Source organism: Bombus pascuorum, chromosome 1 (assembly GCF_905332965.1).
Source record: "Bombus pascuorum chromosome 1, iyBomPasc1.1, whole genome shotgun sequence".
Classification (NCBI taxonomy): Eukaryota; Metazoa; Arthropoda; class Insecta; order Hymenoptera; family Apidae; genus Bombus; species Bombus pascuorum.
This window is the reverse complement of record NC_083488.1, coordinates 26407852-26423834: the sequence shown is the minus strand read 5'-3', so window position 1 is coordinate 26423834 and position 15983 is coordinate 26407852. Positions and strand designations below refer to the sequence as shown.

The 15983-nt window shown below is 42.1% G+C and overlaps 1 protein-coding gene across 6 annotated transcripts in view; it reads left to right on the top strand.

Annotated features, from left to right (window-relative positions):
• The window catches only part of LOC132908789 (transcription factor SOX-6), a 326253-nt gene extending 310541 nt beyond the window's left edge, over positions 1–15712 (top strand). For 5 of the 6 annotated variants that reach the window (XM_060963130.1, XM_060963158.1, XM_060963134.1 and 2 more), the window contains 6 exons: positions 7125–7409; positions 8322–8697; positions 10049–10273; positions 10670–10717; positions 10860–11012; positions 11243–15712. In XM_060963130.1, the coding sequence (XP_060819113.1) occupies positions 7125–7409; positions 8322–8697; positions 10049–10273; positions 10670–10717; positions 10860–11012; positions 11243–11736 (1581 nt within the window). In that variant the 3' untranslated portion in view covers positions 11737–15712. The remainder of the gene's footprint in view (positions 1–7124; positions 7410–8321; positions 8698–10048; positions 10274–10669; positions 10718–10859; positions 11013–11242) is intronic. The other variant, XM_060963168.1, reaches the window with a different exon arrangement.
• The last annotated feature ends 271 nt before the right edge of the window (positions 15713–15983 follow it).

Sequence of the window (15983 nt, the reverse complement as noted above, 5' to 3'; positions counted from 1 at the left end):
CTAAACGTGGAAAAAACGTAACATTTTTGAAACGCTAAAAGTGCGAAGAAATGTCAATGACGATGATAATAGAGGTAAGTAAGAAACAAACTTTGTCCAAATTTGATAGAATTATTGCAAATTGATATTACGATCTGTCGCGACGAGGCAGTTAATGTCTTTCAAGCTTGACAGACAATGATATACACTGCTGGCAATCGAGAGAAACGAGAAGTGAGTTATATACGGAAGATAAAGTATAATTTCATGGTAAGAAGCAGTAATGGTAGAATAATTCACTCTGACTAATTGTTGTCTGACGTTACTTTGTACGAATGAATATTCCTGGTTCTAATTCTGAAAGCTTTATATTTTCAACCCTTCTAAAATCGCTTACAAAATTGAATACAATTTTTTCGACAATAAAACGTTGTACATTTCACGAGTATAAAATTTTCGGTTTCTTTCATCTTATAAAAATATTTCTGTAATCGATTAAGTTGTAAAATCGATCATCTCGAAAATTCAGCCAACAAGTGACAAACTCGATAACAGAAACTTCGTTATCAACGAATCGTGATACCATCGAGTTAAAAAGAAATTCAGTAGAACAAACCCTAAAAGCCACTATAAATGTACAAATAGAATCGCGAAGAGGAATCGCGTGAATCAAGAATCCAGCAACGATTCTCGTCCCACGAGCATCGCCACGGAATCTATGAACGTTGTCGAAGACTGAGATTTTTCACAATTCCGAGGCAAAGAATCTATCAGGGTGCTGGATGGCCGGTGGGCCTTCCTGGCAAAATAACGCGCTGTTCCCCGGGTGGAAAAGCCCGGCCACGAAAATACCGCTTCCGGTTGCCCTAGATTCCGCATTCACAAGTTTCATTGCAGAAGCGGCCAGCAACGGGAGAAGCGAGCTACCGAGCGAATCCCGTTCAAAGCGGTCCATAATTTATGTATCCCCCAGGCCACCCCTGCGTGTCGTCGAATTCTGGCTTCGCTCTTTTAAAATTCCATTAAGAGTGCAGGCCAACGGCTCCTCTTTGTCGCGTCCGTTCTTTCTCTCTGTTGGCGCTCGTTTGTTTCGCGTTGCATATTTCACGAGGGAATCCGCGTTTCGTTCGAGTTTCGTTTTCCGTCTGGTTCGATCGATTCGCGTGACAGTTTCGGAGGTGGCAGGGGTAAAATGCATCGCGATATGTTTCGAGTGCAAAGACAAAAAAATATACATATGTATATACATATAAAGGGATGGAAAAAAAAAGATCGGTATATCGTCCGGCAAACATTGTACATATCTTCGATCCAACTTTTGCTAGGCTTGTATTCAAGCCACTGTGTTGGCTGGCCCGTCGTAATTTTAGACAGTGCCACAGTGACAGTCTTTATAACGCACGTGAAGTATGAACCGCTTCCGGTGGATCTACGTCATCCCTGGTGTGCATGTCCCCTTGCACTCCAGTGGCTCCGATTCTAAATCTAGATTCAAATTTCGTGGCCTTTAGCCTTCGTCTTTCGTTACTAGCTGGCCCCGGCCGCGACGAAAGACCATTTCGCGAACGCCATAAGACGCGTTCTCAGTTCGTCAAACTTCGCGTCGTTTGTATGGGAAAAAATTCCGAAACTGATAATGTTATCAGTGGTAAGACGAATGTCAATCGTATTGAAAGACGCGCGGTCAACATTGACCAGGTCAAGCGGCAAACGTTCGTCAAAATTGTTGTTTAAAATTACCATCCCGTTGCGTCGTTTCAATATCTGTCCCGTTCGATCGCCTCGTCTTGACGAGAAATCAAACTCAACGCTGTCAAAGTAGAATGACACCTCGTGGCTCGACGCATCGCGAATGCATCGATAAATCGGGCGACAGCGGCTGAATACGCGTGGTCCGATCGAAAACAGCGGCGGCAGAGATAACCGGCAGAAGAGCGATTATGGGGGTAGGTATGTTTCAGTAATTGCACGGCTAAGTTTAGGCGGTGCAGTTGGCGTCAATGCGCGGATGCATATTCAGAACGGGGCTCCTCATATTCTTATACTCACTTACTGAAGCGGCGAGCGCGTCGCCTTGTGTGTGGATGTGAATGTGAATGGAACTTGCTGGCACCCCGCCTGTTTATATTTAGCCACTGTGGGCGGTATAGCTGTCATGGATACGTATCATCGGCATAACTGAACTTTGCAAATGAATAATGAAGTTCCATTGGCTGTGGTGCCGGTATGCCGATTATAGCTGAGGCCGTTAGAATGGTTCCTGAAATTGCACAGCCGTTTATTGTCCGACGTCGGGCATTGTTCGCGTTTTCGTGTCGCCGCACCAAACCACGACTAACACGACCGAGACGACGAATCTGTTAATGAACGCACGCAACCGCGTCGTTTCTTAACTCTCTACAACCAGAACTTTGTTTGCTTCCAAGGAAAATAATTATTGTTGTTCTTACTTTGGTCTGAAAAAGCATTAGTTGCTTTAAATATCGTTTGCTAACGATATAACGATGCGAAGCTAAAATACGATCAGACTACGAGCTGTTCGATAACTTGTATCTTGAGTAATGTTCGATTCGATGTAAAATGTAATACTCTACCGAAGATGGTAATGTTCGTTTGGACAAAACACAGCAAACGTAGCAGAATGTAAAATTCTATTCGAGTTTGCCAAAGATTGGTACCACGTATCTTTGTTGATCTTCCAGAGAGTCAAGCAACGTGTCTCTTGCAACTCGTTGTCAGCAGAATGTCATCCATTATTATTGACAATATTGTCGTTACGATCTTGAACATCGGAAATATTCCATAAGCAACAGGACTCGAATGGAAAAAAACCGATTGTCCGGCCGGTTTTTCTCGCGATCTTCACGGTGTTGTTTTTTTACGGCGCACACAACGCGGCAATTAGCGCGGCCGCAAGAATAATTAGTGCTAACGAGTGCATTTCCATACAGAGGCTGTTTAATATGCGGATCCTGCCGATAGACGTGAATATCGTACCATCGATGCAGGTAAAACAATGAAGCCTAACTCTCGAAAGATACGTCGATCGATGTACTCGATAAAAGCCCAACGATCTTTGTGGGTTGAACGTTGTTTATGAGCGAATGCGGCGATATTTTATTGTTTTCTTCTTTAATGGCGACCGTATTCGAAGGAATTTGTATCGTGTAGATTTTAAGTAGAAATAGCAACCATTTCTTTGTAGTCTTGTTACGGTAGACGAAGATAATGGTACTAGAAAGTTAATGATACCGTAGATAGATTTACTAGAAATGAATGGTAACGATATTGGGGAGGGATTTAATGTTCATTGTTTAGAAAGTATTTCACTACGCATGTAATGTCATATATATTTAGAAGCTTTTTATGAAACGAAGCAAATGATTTTTAAGCTTAATGACAAGAAAGAGAATAAGTATAACGAGGACAAAAGAGATTTATTAGGAAAGGACGCCTTCATCGTGGCAAGAATGCGCGAATAATGATATTTCTCGATCGTTTCGCCAGTTTTTCATGGTGGTGATATTTTTGGAGGCGCACTCCCTTATGAAGTGGCCTAGCTCGGTTCATTCAAGAACAGAGCTCGAGAAAATTGGTGACTCGCCTTTCAAGCTCTAACAAATAATCGCTATCGTTCAACACATTTACGACCACGCAACAGATAAATCTACGAATTTTTCGACATTTCCCATTGCTATTACAAATCATCATTACACGGGAACCAAACTGATTTCCATTAAAATAAATCTTTTCATTTCTGAGAACATAGTCCCCATTCATATGCTGTGACATTAAAATTGAGGAATTTGTAAAAAGTAAAGTCGACCAATTTGACTTCTGCTTCGCTTTTATCAAATATTATAAATAACTCCACGAAACCGTTAACACTTTACATTCTTTTCCTCTCATATCTCGACAACGTGAATCATCAGGTTCCCTCGAAAAAAGTCGAAAGTCACATGGTAACGTTCTTGCAAGGAAAGGCAAACACCGAACACATTGCTCCTTTCCTCCTTCTTTTTTCATCAGAAAGAAAAAAAGAAAAACGACCCTTTGCGAAGAATACAAGCGGTTTATCTAAACGAATCCGTGTGTCCTATGGCGATCGTAAATCATGGCTCGCGATCTTCCACAATCCGCGTCGAGGATTAATAATCGCGCGTCGAAAGGCAACCAAAGAGAGAGAAAGAGAAAGAGAGAAAGAGAGGAAGGGAGAGAAATAGAAGGATACAGAAACGAATGGAGGAGAGGGAACCTGCTCGCGCGCTTAATATCGTGCATATGTGACGTTTCAGCTGGTGCCCAGGCTGGATGAATAAACGTCTTCCTTATCGTCTAAAATAGACTTTAAACTTCAAGCATATCTGGACCACAGCCAGGTCGTAGGAAAGTACAATGATATTAGCCACGTTGAATTGTTACACCGTGGTGGAAACGGGAGCCGCGTTGAAAACCTGTCTCGTTGAATTAATAGCGGCACCTAGTCGCCTCTGACTAATGGACACCGCTGGAAAAGAAATATTCCATTCGGCCCGGTTTCTACCGGTCCAACCGCGGTCACCTTAACCCTTGGCTATCCACGATAGGCGTGTATTTGCGTCCTACTTTCACGGGAAAAGGGTCAACGTTGTACACCCGTTTACTTTGTACTTCTTGAAAAGCATCGGAGGAAAATTGTAATTTCGTTGGAACGCCGAAGCAGATAATCAATGATCTAATTATCGGGTTATTACAATATTACGTGCGTATCTGGAATATCATTACACCCCGTGGTATGGAAATTTTTACAACTGCACGGGGATGTAAATTTAGATATCGGATTTACTGTATACAATGTGCACTCAAATATGTTGTACGTAGATGATTATGATTAATATCATTTCGCCTTCGATAGAACTATAAATAATCGACTAGTTTAACCAGAAAGATATTATTTCTATTCGTAACATTGCATTAAAATTATTAGTCTTGTTTTTAAAAATTTCATATACTTTGAAACTCATAGTAATCCCAAAGATTAGTCTGCAACACGCATATTTCAATGGTAAATTAGAACCAGATTTTCCCCAACATTCGTATAACTTTACTTACTCGCTCTTCTACTTACGCCTTCGAATGTTAATATCTCTTGTTTAACATATTAACAACCGCAACATTACGTCAACGACTCCAAATGATATTTGAAGGGAACTCTTCAAGTTGCTATGTTTGTCGTAATTACAGGAATTTGCGGTTTCCTACTTCAGGATTTCCCTAAAATTACCAGCCACGAACGCGTTAATAATAAATCCTGTCCGCATTCCTTGATATTTACATTTAACATTCCCAACGAAACGTTCGACGATTCGCGAAAACTTAAATTAACCCACGAAACACGGCTAGAAGCACGAAAACTCGAGCGTCACACCCACGCAATAAAAGCGCCGAGCAAGCACCGATCATCCCAGTTTCCCTATTCGGATTATACAACGAATCGTTTGTGCGACAATGACGGAACAATCGAAAATATCGGCCCGATTACGCGTTCAAAATCGCTTGCTGCAGGTTTTCACGGGCATTCAATGCAAATTGCCAGAACAATGAGTCGAATCCGTTCCGAACGAACGTCGCGGCGGCGATCACCAGGGACGCGTGAAAAAAAAAGAATGGAAAACAAAAAGAAGATTAAGCGTGGATACGTTACGCTCGCGAGTGAATTAATAATGCGCATAATACGAAATTTTCATAAGCATAAATAATGCGTTCCGCACTATCTACATTGCATAAGCGGAGTCGGAAGTTTCGTGGGAAGTAAACCGTGAATATCATTCGAGCTTGTTATATTTTGCGAAATATTCGCTGGATCATCAAACCAGCATTTGCCTGGACGATATCTCGCGATTGACATCGACGCTACACAGCTAAAGTTGGTATGTTTATGTAAGTATGAACGAGAACGATTAAGAACGTTGGTTAAAAGAGAAAACTGGCGGACTCCTTCCTGGTCTCGTTATCACTTCGAGGTAAATAACGTTCGTTTTTCTGTCGCGCTTTTCTCGCTCCAGCTAGCTGCCGTTTTACGCATTCGATAACCAATAATTAAAGTCAATGCCTCGTGTGGTGCGTCGATCGCGTCTTTTATTACGCTTTCTGGGAAAACTTGGACTGGAACTGGTTTCGTGGATCGATGTTTAGATAAAAAAAAAAAAGAAAAAAGAAGAAAAAAATGGAGCTTTAGTCCCGATCTCCGTGGAAAATATAGTCGCGTTGAACAACCTGGTAAAACTTGGTTTATAACGATAGCTGAAACTTTGACGCGATGGAGATTAAATTATAGTTTGAATGTTAAAATATGTATTGCGCTTGCGTTTGCGAAAGCGTATCGACGCTGTCGTTATCGGTGTTACAGAGGAAATTATACGGTAATAAATCGCGTAGCTGCCTTGTCGACGGCAAGTTTGTGGAAAAATATTACTGTCCCTTGCGTAGCTTGTATGATAGTTTTAGATTAGTTTCGACTATATTACAATATCTATGTTTATTTTACATACGTACATGTGTAGTTATTTGTGAAAATCGATGTCAGGTCATTCTTATCGTCTATTTCCACTATCTTTCTAGCGAAAAGAATAACGAAATTCGTAAATGTGCAGGTATTTTTGAGATTACAAATACTAGACACTTTGTGCGATAATAATGCATTTATGGGATTAACACATTGCGAAGCATATGAATATACTTTTGCGTGTGTTCGTTACATTTTATGTCTTACTTAGTCGAGAAAATTTCTACGACACGCGATCGTGCTTATACGAAATTGTTTAAGAACAGAATTTAATTATCAATTTTCGAAACAATTTCGAAGGAATTTCGAAAGGAATCTGAAACAACGTCGTTACGCTGCGAGGAAAATAGAATAAAGGGAAATATTGTCGTTCTTCCTGGAAAGATTAAACCACCCGTGAATCTAACAATTTTTCCCACGTTACATTTCCTCGTCCTTGTCGTTCCAACTGAAAAGCAGAAAATGAATACCCGAGCGTAGCTCGCTACGCTGTCTTTCGTTTTCCAGAAAGCAAAGATGGAAGGGAAATTTCATTCTCTGTTTTTTGCCCGCCACAACGTGATTCATCATCCCTCTAATTGCTCGTCCCATGGCTTTGCAGTCGTATCCTGCGCACATGACCGTCGACTCGCAGAAGCAAATCGAGATACAACGGATGCAAACGGAGCACTTGAAGCGGCAGCAAGAGCACATCATGCAGCACAACATCCAGGAGCTACAGGCTCAGATGACAAAGAGCCAGCTGAGCATGTCGGGGCCGCAATCCTTGATGTTCCTACCGTTTCTCGAACAGCTCAGAGGGTTGCCGGTGCAATCGCCTATGCCGCCACCGCCGGCTACGTCGACGTCAACCACCACCAACAAACATATCAATTCGATCGCTAACGTACGTAAACCCAGCGCAATCCTAATTTCCTCGCTCATTCCTACGTTCGACTTTGATCAACGTTTATACCAAGCCTCGTGTACGCGCACCTAACGCGTACCACCGAGCGTTTAAACTTTAAAAGCGGTTCACCATCCGCTCGATCCGATAAAAAATTCATACAACATCGTTGCGCGACATAGGTGGCGCCACCGACAAGGAGGTGGGTTGATAAACTGCATAAAAAAAGAAGTTGGAAACGCGGAAATTCACGGTTCGAGGCGCGTCGATCGACGATCAGCAGGCAGCGCGGTATAAACGTCACTTTAACGAGATGGTTTTCTCTCTTGGGAAAAAATTTATTACTAAAAATATGATCTTGGCGGAGGTGGCAGTGATCCGTCGTGGGTAGCAAACAAAGTTGTTCGACCGTTACGAGAGGTAGATCCGCAAATTACATTGGCAACAGTTAGTATGCGTTTGATTTAGATCGGTATTTTAAGCATTCGGTTACAGTGCTTTGAACTATTCCTATTAATTTACAGACATACTAGGAATACCACGTGCTCTTAAAGCCGACTTTTTCGAGGGGGAGATGTTGTCCATTTTCGATTTATTTTCCCATTAAAAAATCATGTCTTGACGTCTCGATGTTACGAATGTACTTCATGTCTTGTACGATATCATCTGCATTATTTACATCATTCCACGGTATTATCTAAATCATTTGTCACAAATAAACATCATAAATTTATAGTATAAGTCTAGACGCTGCTCTTACGTTATAAAAACATGCGAAAAAATTTAACTATACAGGCTGAACTTGTAGTAATCGATGCGACGTATAAAACGAGAAAAGAGAGAAAAGGCAAAGAAATAAGAAATATTGTCAAGATTTTCGTAGAAATAAACGATAGACGATGATTGTTACAGATGATCAGCAGTCATCGAGAAGGACCGAGTTGGGCGACGGCGCATCTCGCGCAAATGACCACGCAGATGGAGAAGGAAGCGTCGCCGACGCCGATCTCATCCGCCGTAGCACCAACCGCACCTCCTCTGCAAGATCTCGACGCGCCTCTCAACCTCACCAAGCCGAAATCCTCGTCGTCTGGAGCCACGGCATCTTCCTCGTCACCTGGTAGCGACTCGCACTCGACAGGGGCCGGAAGTAGCGGTCAACAGGAGCAACCAGTCGCGGCAACCGCGCCGAAACTCTTTCCGCCTGGCCTACCGATGCCACGGAATTATCTCACAACCCTTCCTTATGCAGGTCTGCCACCTCATCTGAGCACCCTCTCCTCGCCAAGTAAGTAAAATCTTCTATTAAATCGAAATAGTTCATCCATACACTGTGAAAAATACAAAATACACATTTTTTACACGCTCGACGTAACTCTCTTAACAATAAAGAGGTCTACTATGTACAAAAATGTGAATCAGACTTGCAAACTTATTTTTTCGTACGTTACGATTTAATCAATAAAAAAATATTACGATGGAAGTACAACTATCGAAACCATGATAGAATAGAATCCAGTTACGTTCGAAACATCTGTTGCTTTAATCGGATGGCTGCTTTAACGAGGTTCGTATAGATATCACGATGAATTTCATCATTAAAAGTACAAGCGAGTCTGATAGAAATTCCGATCGACCGCACGAAAGTAGAATATCGATGTATCGGTTCTCGTCCGATCGGTAAACGCAATTCACTGGTCGTTGGCGTTTATAAACGCGACAAAGTGTACCCTTTTCGGGGGACAGGCGAGGCCGTGGGGGACCAGCCGGAAAAAATTCGATCAATACCCCATAGAATACGCGGCGGGATCAGAAACGTACGGTTAATTATCTTCGGGTATGCGCGCGCGTTTACCTGATTGTTCGCGATCGGCTTTTTCCTTTCTTTTGCCCCCAAGTAAACCTGTTCCCTTTCGCGGCCGGTTTTTGCTTTCGGTTTAAAGCACAATCAACGACGCGTAACGTGATTCTAAGATAAGGCTCGGTGCACCGCGTATCCTCGGGAAAAAGACACGGGCAGAGGAAAACGATGGGATAAAAAGCAGAAGAAGAAACGAGCCTGCGGATTCCACGAGCTGTCACTCGGATATTAGATTGCTGCGTAAATTCTCCTCGTCGACTTCCTGGTTTGAAAAAAACCACCGATATCATATATAGTTTTTGTGACATAGAAATGTTGTTTGAAAGAAGGACCGATATCGTGTATAGTTTTTACGGCATAAAAATGTTATTTACTTACTTTAGTAATTAGCAAAAGAAGCAAATAAATTAGTATAAAGTACGAAGTATAAATAGCACAGAAACTAATATGAAATATAAAGACGAAGCAATATTATTTTAATAATTGGTATAAAAAAGAAGCTTGAGAGAGATATTTTTCTAATCAGTTCATCGCTTGTTCCGATAACTTGAAAATAAACTTTTCCTTTGATATAATCTTACGATATCGAATGTCTCACCCAGTAAAGACCTAACCCAACATCTTAACATCCGAGGAACGATCGATGGTGCAATCCTCACGGTATATCGTTGCTTGTTTGTACAATGAGACGAGACGGTGACGTTGCGTGATACGTTGATTTTGCCATAAATGTTTTCCCTCTATCTTTTCTTATCTGGCTTATGACTTATCATTGCAGTGGGCAAGGTAATGGCCAAAGACGAAGCGGCTGGACCAGGAGGTGCCGTGACTGCCGCCGCGGTTGCCGCCGTCGAAAAGCATTTCGCTATGCGTGGCATTTACGGAATACCACCGAGTGCTGGTGCAATGCCTCCGTCGCCGCAGACTCAACGACCGATCAAGCACTCCAGTTCCCGGGAGGAGGCTGCGCAGGAGGAACAGGATTATCTGTCCACGCCCCACAGTAAATACATTTTCTCATCCTTTGCGCTATACTACTTTCATTATTCTGCTAATTCGAGATAGTATTATTGGTACTGCCTTATCGCCGACCCGAAAAAGTAATGACACGGCTGTGAAATTAAAAGAATTTGACAAGATATCGTAAATACATCGTTGGTATTTGAAATATTAGATTGTTGCAAAATATAACAAAATCGCGTTAAATTATTAGACGTCCTAAATTTTATTAAAATCCGGATTAAAAATAATTTATTTGTAACGATATGATAAATAAACGATAAAAAGGGATACCCATTCGATGAACGATGTCGCATTCGGATCGCTCCGATGATTTCTCATAATCTGCTCGGAGTTGCTGTTGCAAATTATAACATGCTGCGATATTCTGAAATTACAGTGTGGCGGGAGCCGGGTTACAAGGTACCGGAAGACATAACGGAAAAAGGTAAGCAGTCTTTTGACGAGCCACGAGGCTGACATTACGCTTTTGTTTCGAGAGCGCCAGGTGATGCTCACGAAATCAGATTCGCTTCTCACGGGAGGAAGCCGAGCGACGTTGACATCTAACACGTCTTCTCTCTGTTCAGCTAAAATGGTGAGACAGCAGAAGAGGGAGGGTGAGAACAAGCCACATATCAAGCGGCCTATGAACGCGTTCATGGTGTGGGCCAAGGACGAACGTAGGAAAATTTTGAAAGCCTGCCCGGACATGCATAATTCCAACATATCGAAAATACTCGGTAAGAAATTTTCAATCATGATTTTCTTAAATTAAAGATCTCGTCGCATTTTTCCCGTGCCCCTCAAAATTATCAACTTCCCAACATTACCATCCCTCGCAGAAACGCTTTCTTAAAACTCCTTTTTATATATAGATATAATAGATAGAATTGACTTTACTTCCTTCTACATTAGAAAGCCAGTGTCGCTTTCACGATCATCCTCAACGATATTCCTTTTACTTGCACAGGTGCTCGATGGAAAGCGATGTCGAACTCCGAGAAACAACCATACTACGAGGAACAATCACGGCTGTCGAAGTTGCACATGGAGAAACACCCCGACTACAGGTACAGGCCGCGACCAAAGCGCACCTGCATCGTTGATGGGAAGAAGATGCGCATATCCGAGTATAAGTCGCTGATGCGGCAACGACGGCAGGAAATGAGGCAGCTCTGGTGTCGTGACAGCGGGCCAGAGATGAGCTTCCTGTCTCCGGTGGGCTCGGATCTTAGCACGCAACATCATCCGGGAACGGGGGCGGCCGGACCATCGGCAAGGCCTAGCGTGTCGCCGCCGGCTACCATGCTGAACGGCGGTGCGGCTGGTCCCAGTTCCGATCATCCATCGTTCTACTATACGCAAGACAGTTTATCACCGTCGGATATGATGAACTTCTCGCCGGAGAACTCAGGCTCGATCGGTGGCTACGACGCCAGTCCGCGACATCACGACGAAGATTGAACCGCAGCTCCGGGTCAGCCACCATGGCCGCCCGGAGCATCATCTTCAGCAGCAGCAGCAGCAGCAGCAGCGTCAACGTCGAGGCTCGGCCACGAGTTGTTCTGGTAAAACTTCTGGTGGTTCGCGTGAAAGGAATATATACGCATGAACGCGTGTATCGTCGCGTGAACAGAAACGTGGAAACGATATATGTAGTCGATTGTCGGGGGATAGAAAAACGTTCTCGAAGAGTGACTGAGCGTTTCGAAGCCTCGCTCGAGAGGTTGTGATATATAACAATTCTGTGCCATCGTACGACGCGTGGAGGCCCTCCCGCGGATTCGAGCGGCGATGTGTCCTGCTTCCTTGGATCCGCCGTCGTCGCGTCATCGTATCGCCCAATATGTCGCGCGATTCGTTATGAGATACGTTGCTCGTGCACACATGGCTGAAAGATCGTGCGTAACTCGGGCATATACATCACGACTCGAATCTTTGGGACAGAGTGTCATGATGTAGAGTCACGTGACCGATATCGGCCAACCAACCCTTTCTCGCTATGCGCTACGTATACATGTACGTCGAACGATTCACGGGACACCGGTGAACGTGAGCTCGACGTGGATAACGGCATCGTGCGGAGCTCTGATGGTTTCCTGCTTGCTTATGCTGTTACTAAGAGGAATGGGGTGGGAAAGCAGGCGCGACGGTTGATCCATGCCGACGGGACAATGAACACGACGGCGGCACGAGAGTTACCAATGGTATATTCCGTTGGTGTAATCAAAACCGCGACCAAGGCGGCGCAAATCTGCGAACGATAAGGTCTAATCGTCGTTAGGTAACGTTCTAGGTAACGAGATATGCGCGTGAGTAGAATTCTCGATCAGGTAACGAACGTCGATTCGCGTGTCAACGTATGTCGGTATCCATCTCGCGGGTGTTTTCCGTACGCGGGAGCGCAGAGTAACATGAACGCTAGAATTATACATAAAAAATAAATGAGGTAAATAAATACAAATATAAAACGATATATATATACACACACATTTTATATATATATATATATATATACACACACACACATATATATATATACACATATATATATATACACACATACCTGATTTTTCGTAAGACTGCCATGTGTCACGTGTGTGCGCGCGCGCCAGAAGGATCGATCCGATGCACTCTCCCGCCGATGCTCGATCGAATTCGTTTCTATCGCGTTTCGTATGAGCCGCGTTTCAACACACCGCGAGACGATCGCGACACGTATTTCTGTGTGTACGTGCGTGAGTGTGTGTACGAAAATACGGTGAGCGGCCAAAAAAGTCTTGTTCCTATTCCTTCTAGTGTGTGTGTGTGTGTGTGTGTCTGTCTTTGTGTGTGTGTGCGCGCGTGTGCGTGTGCGTGCGCGTCTATAGCGATACGCCATTCCGGTCGGCCGTGTCAATACGTGAGAAACGAAGATAAATAGAAACGACAGAAATAAAAGAACAAAAGATAAAAATGTAAGAAATTGAACGTAAAAAAGAGAAGTAAAAAAGAAAGAGAAAAAAGAAAAAGCTGTGGTCCGTTAGTATCCTGCAGCATCACGCGTTTTCCGAGTATACGCGGCAACACGCGTTATTAGATCGTATAGTTATCCCACGTTCACGGCGGACGGTCCTTTTTTTCATATTCACATGCAATCACTGATATCCGGTGTATCGCACGAGGACCGGGACAGAGGACGAGAAGAAAATGTGGAATTCCACATTCCGTCACGCGATATGAACCCGCTCGAGTCACAGGGGTGTGTGGCCACTTCGTTTCGCGTCTAAAAACACACTTATAGTACTTATAGTATTTTTCGCGATTAATTTATGAACCTAACGTTAAGCGGAGTTAACGTTAAGCGGAGGCAAGACGAAGAGAACTTTTTTTTCTAAATAAAAGAGAAACCAAAATCTAAAGAGAAGTAATCGAAGTGTATTATTAGAAGGAAAGGAAGTGTGTATGTATAGGAAGAATGAATAGAGAGAAAGTGAGAGAGGGACACGCACGGCGTCAATTTTAGTACAATGTTATTGCGTAAAATTACGGACGGGGAAATTAGCGTTATTTATTGTAAACGATGTAAACGAACGAATAATCAAATTCTAATACGACGTTGTGTGTTTTGTTTTTCGATGTTTTCCGGACACACGTTGTTACATTTTTTCTCCGTTTTTCATTTCCTTCGAGTTGTGCGAATTCGTGAAAGCACGATCAACCTGATGGGAGCCGATCGAGAGAATCTAGAGACCGTTGTTTACCGTGATGTTAGTGGATGTCATAGAAAAAAAGAAAAAAAAAAAAGGAAGGAAAGGAGGAAAAAAACGAGCACCGTCTCGTAACGAGAAAAAACAATATAGAACTATAGGGCGTAAAGTCTCGTAAGTAATTCGGTAAAACGAATTGTACCGAAACTGGAAAAATCGGGAGCTCGATGTGATAATACTTATGTGCCAAATAGCGTTTTCGCGGACCGGAGGTTTGCGACGATATAACGTCCCTTCCGGTTCCCGGGTCGGCAGAGTTGGCTCGACGTGAAAAACTCGATAACTTCTACGTCTCTTTTTTCACCGTTTTTTCTTTTCTCTTTTTTTTTTTTTGTTATTTATAATCAGTGCAATTCTATACAAGGTACCTAATATAATTTTATAAAGAGAGCCAGTATCCTCGATATATCTGTGCCCGCGTTTCGTCGGGTGCTTTTCGAATACCGCGGCCGGCGGCAGATAGGATAGCTTAATGTTGATAATAATTTATTTTATGTATATACATGGATTTGTACAACTGCGTCGGCGGTGTGTTCGTCGATCGAAAAAGAAAGCACGAGAGTGTGAACGGTATTGAGAGGATGAGAAAGAGAGAGAGAGGGAGAAATCGACCGACGCAAAAAAAGTGTCAATACTATTGAATGTACAGTGTAACTATATTGTGATGTATCTTGCATAGCGCCACATATATGTAATTTACTCGACAACACGTAGACTTAACGAAATGTTAAAAATGCGATGCATATTCTTATTTTCATTTGGTCATTATTATCTCTATTATTATCCTTAATATTATTATTGTCACATCAGTTTTATTTAGTACTATTATTATTATTGACTATTATTATGATTATTATTAATATTATTATATTATTTCTCTCTCTTTTTTTTTTAAATAATTATCCTTATTACGCATAGCAATAGAAGTTGTACGTGCCAGTTCAGATGACAACGACGACGACAACGGGCGACACGAAGCTCGTCGATCATTTGCGTGCTCGAATACTCAAAAATTTTCAATGTCGTATCGCTCACGCAACAATTAGATGTTTTTTTTTACATTTACACTGAAACGTTTTTTTTTCTTTCTCTTATCACGTCCTGGAAAACCGAAAGGTGCACTTTCGTTAAACATTTCTACGTTTCCTTCGAGCAATTGCGTTTCATCCTTTCTTATTTTTCCATTTCCTTCTTCTTCACCAATTTGACCTTCAAATAACAATAATTCTACCCTATTCATTCTACAAGTAACCAATTATTCAATAAATTAATTGATATGTGGAGGGTATAAACGCACCCATTGCATGTTATTTCCTATTGTGCCATATATTCGTAATCTTTCAAAATAATTCGCTCTTCTCATTTTTCTACCTTCTTCCGCGATTTCTTCCGCCCTTTTACATTCAAGAACGCATTTCCGAATCGCGTACGTACAATTAAGCTGTTAAGAAATTTTCATCGATTTTGATTATCCCCAGCACGTTGTTTTCTTTATAAAGTTCAGTTCTGCATTTCATGGACAGATCAGTTTTGTCGGGAACGACAGATGCTAAGTACACAATTTTTTCCTCCTTTTATTTTTCTTTCTTTTCGTTTGTATACCTAGAAACGAACGTTTTCACGATAATCTCAATGCACTCGCTGTAAATTCATCGGATTTCAAAAGAAAAAAAAAAAAAAAAGAAAAGAAATGCAACCAGTGCGAATGCAAACTGTAAGAATAGTAAACTGTAAAACGAATACATTACTAATACTATAGTATATCTAACGTAACGAAGAAAAAAAAGTGAACACTAACATCCAATCTCAATATTCCAAGAATTCACTTCATTTACATGTACGTTGTTGTTAATGGTATGAAAAAAATATAATAAAATAACGCTTTACCGAAATTCAACCTTAGTTTTAGGTATACAACGTTATTTCTAGAAGAAACTTGTATGTACGTGCAATGTACATAGT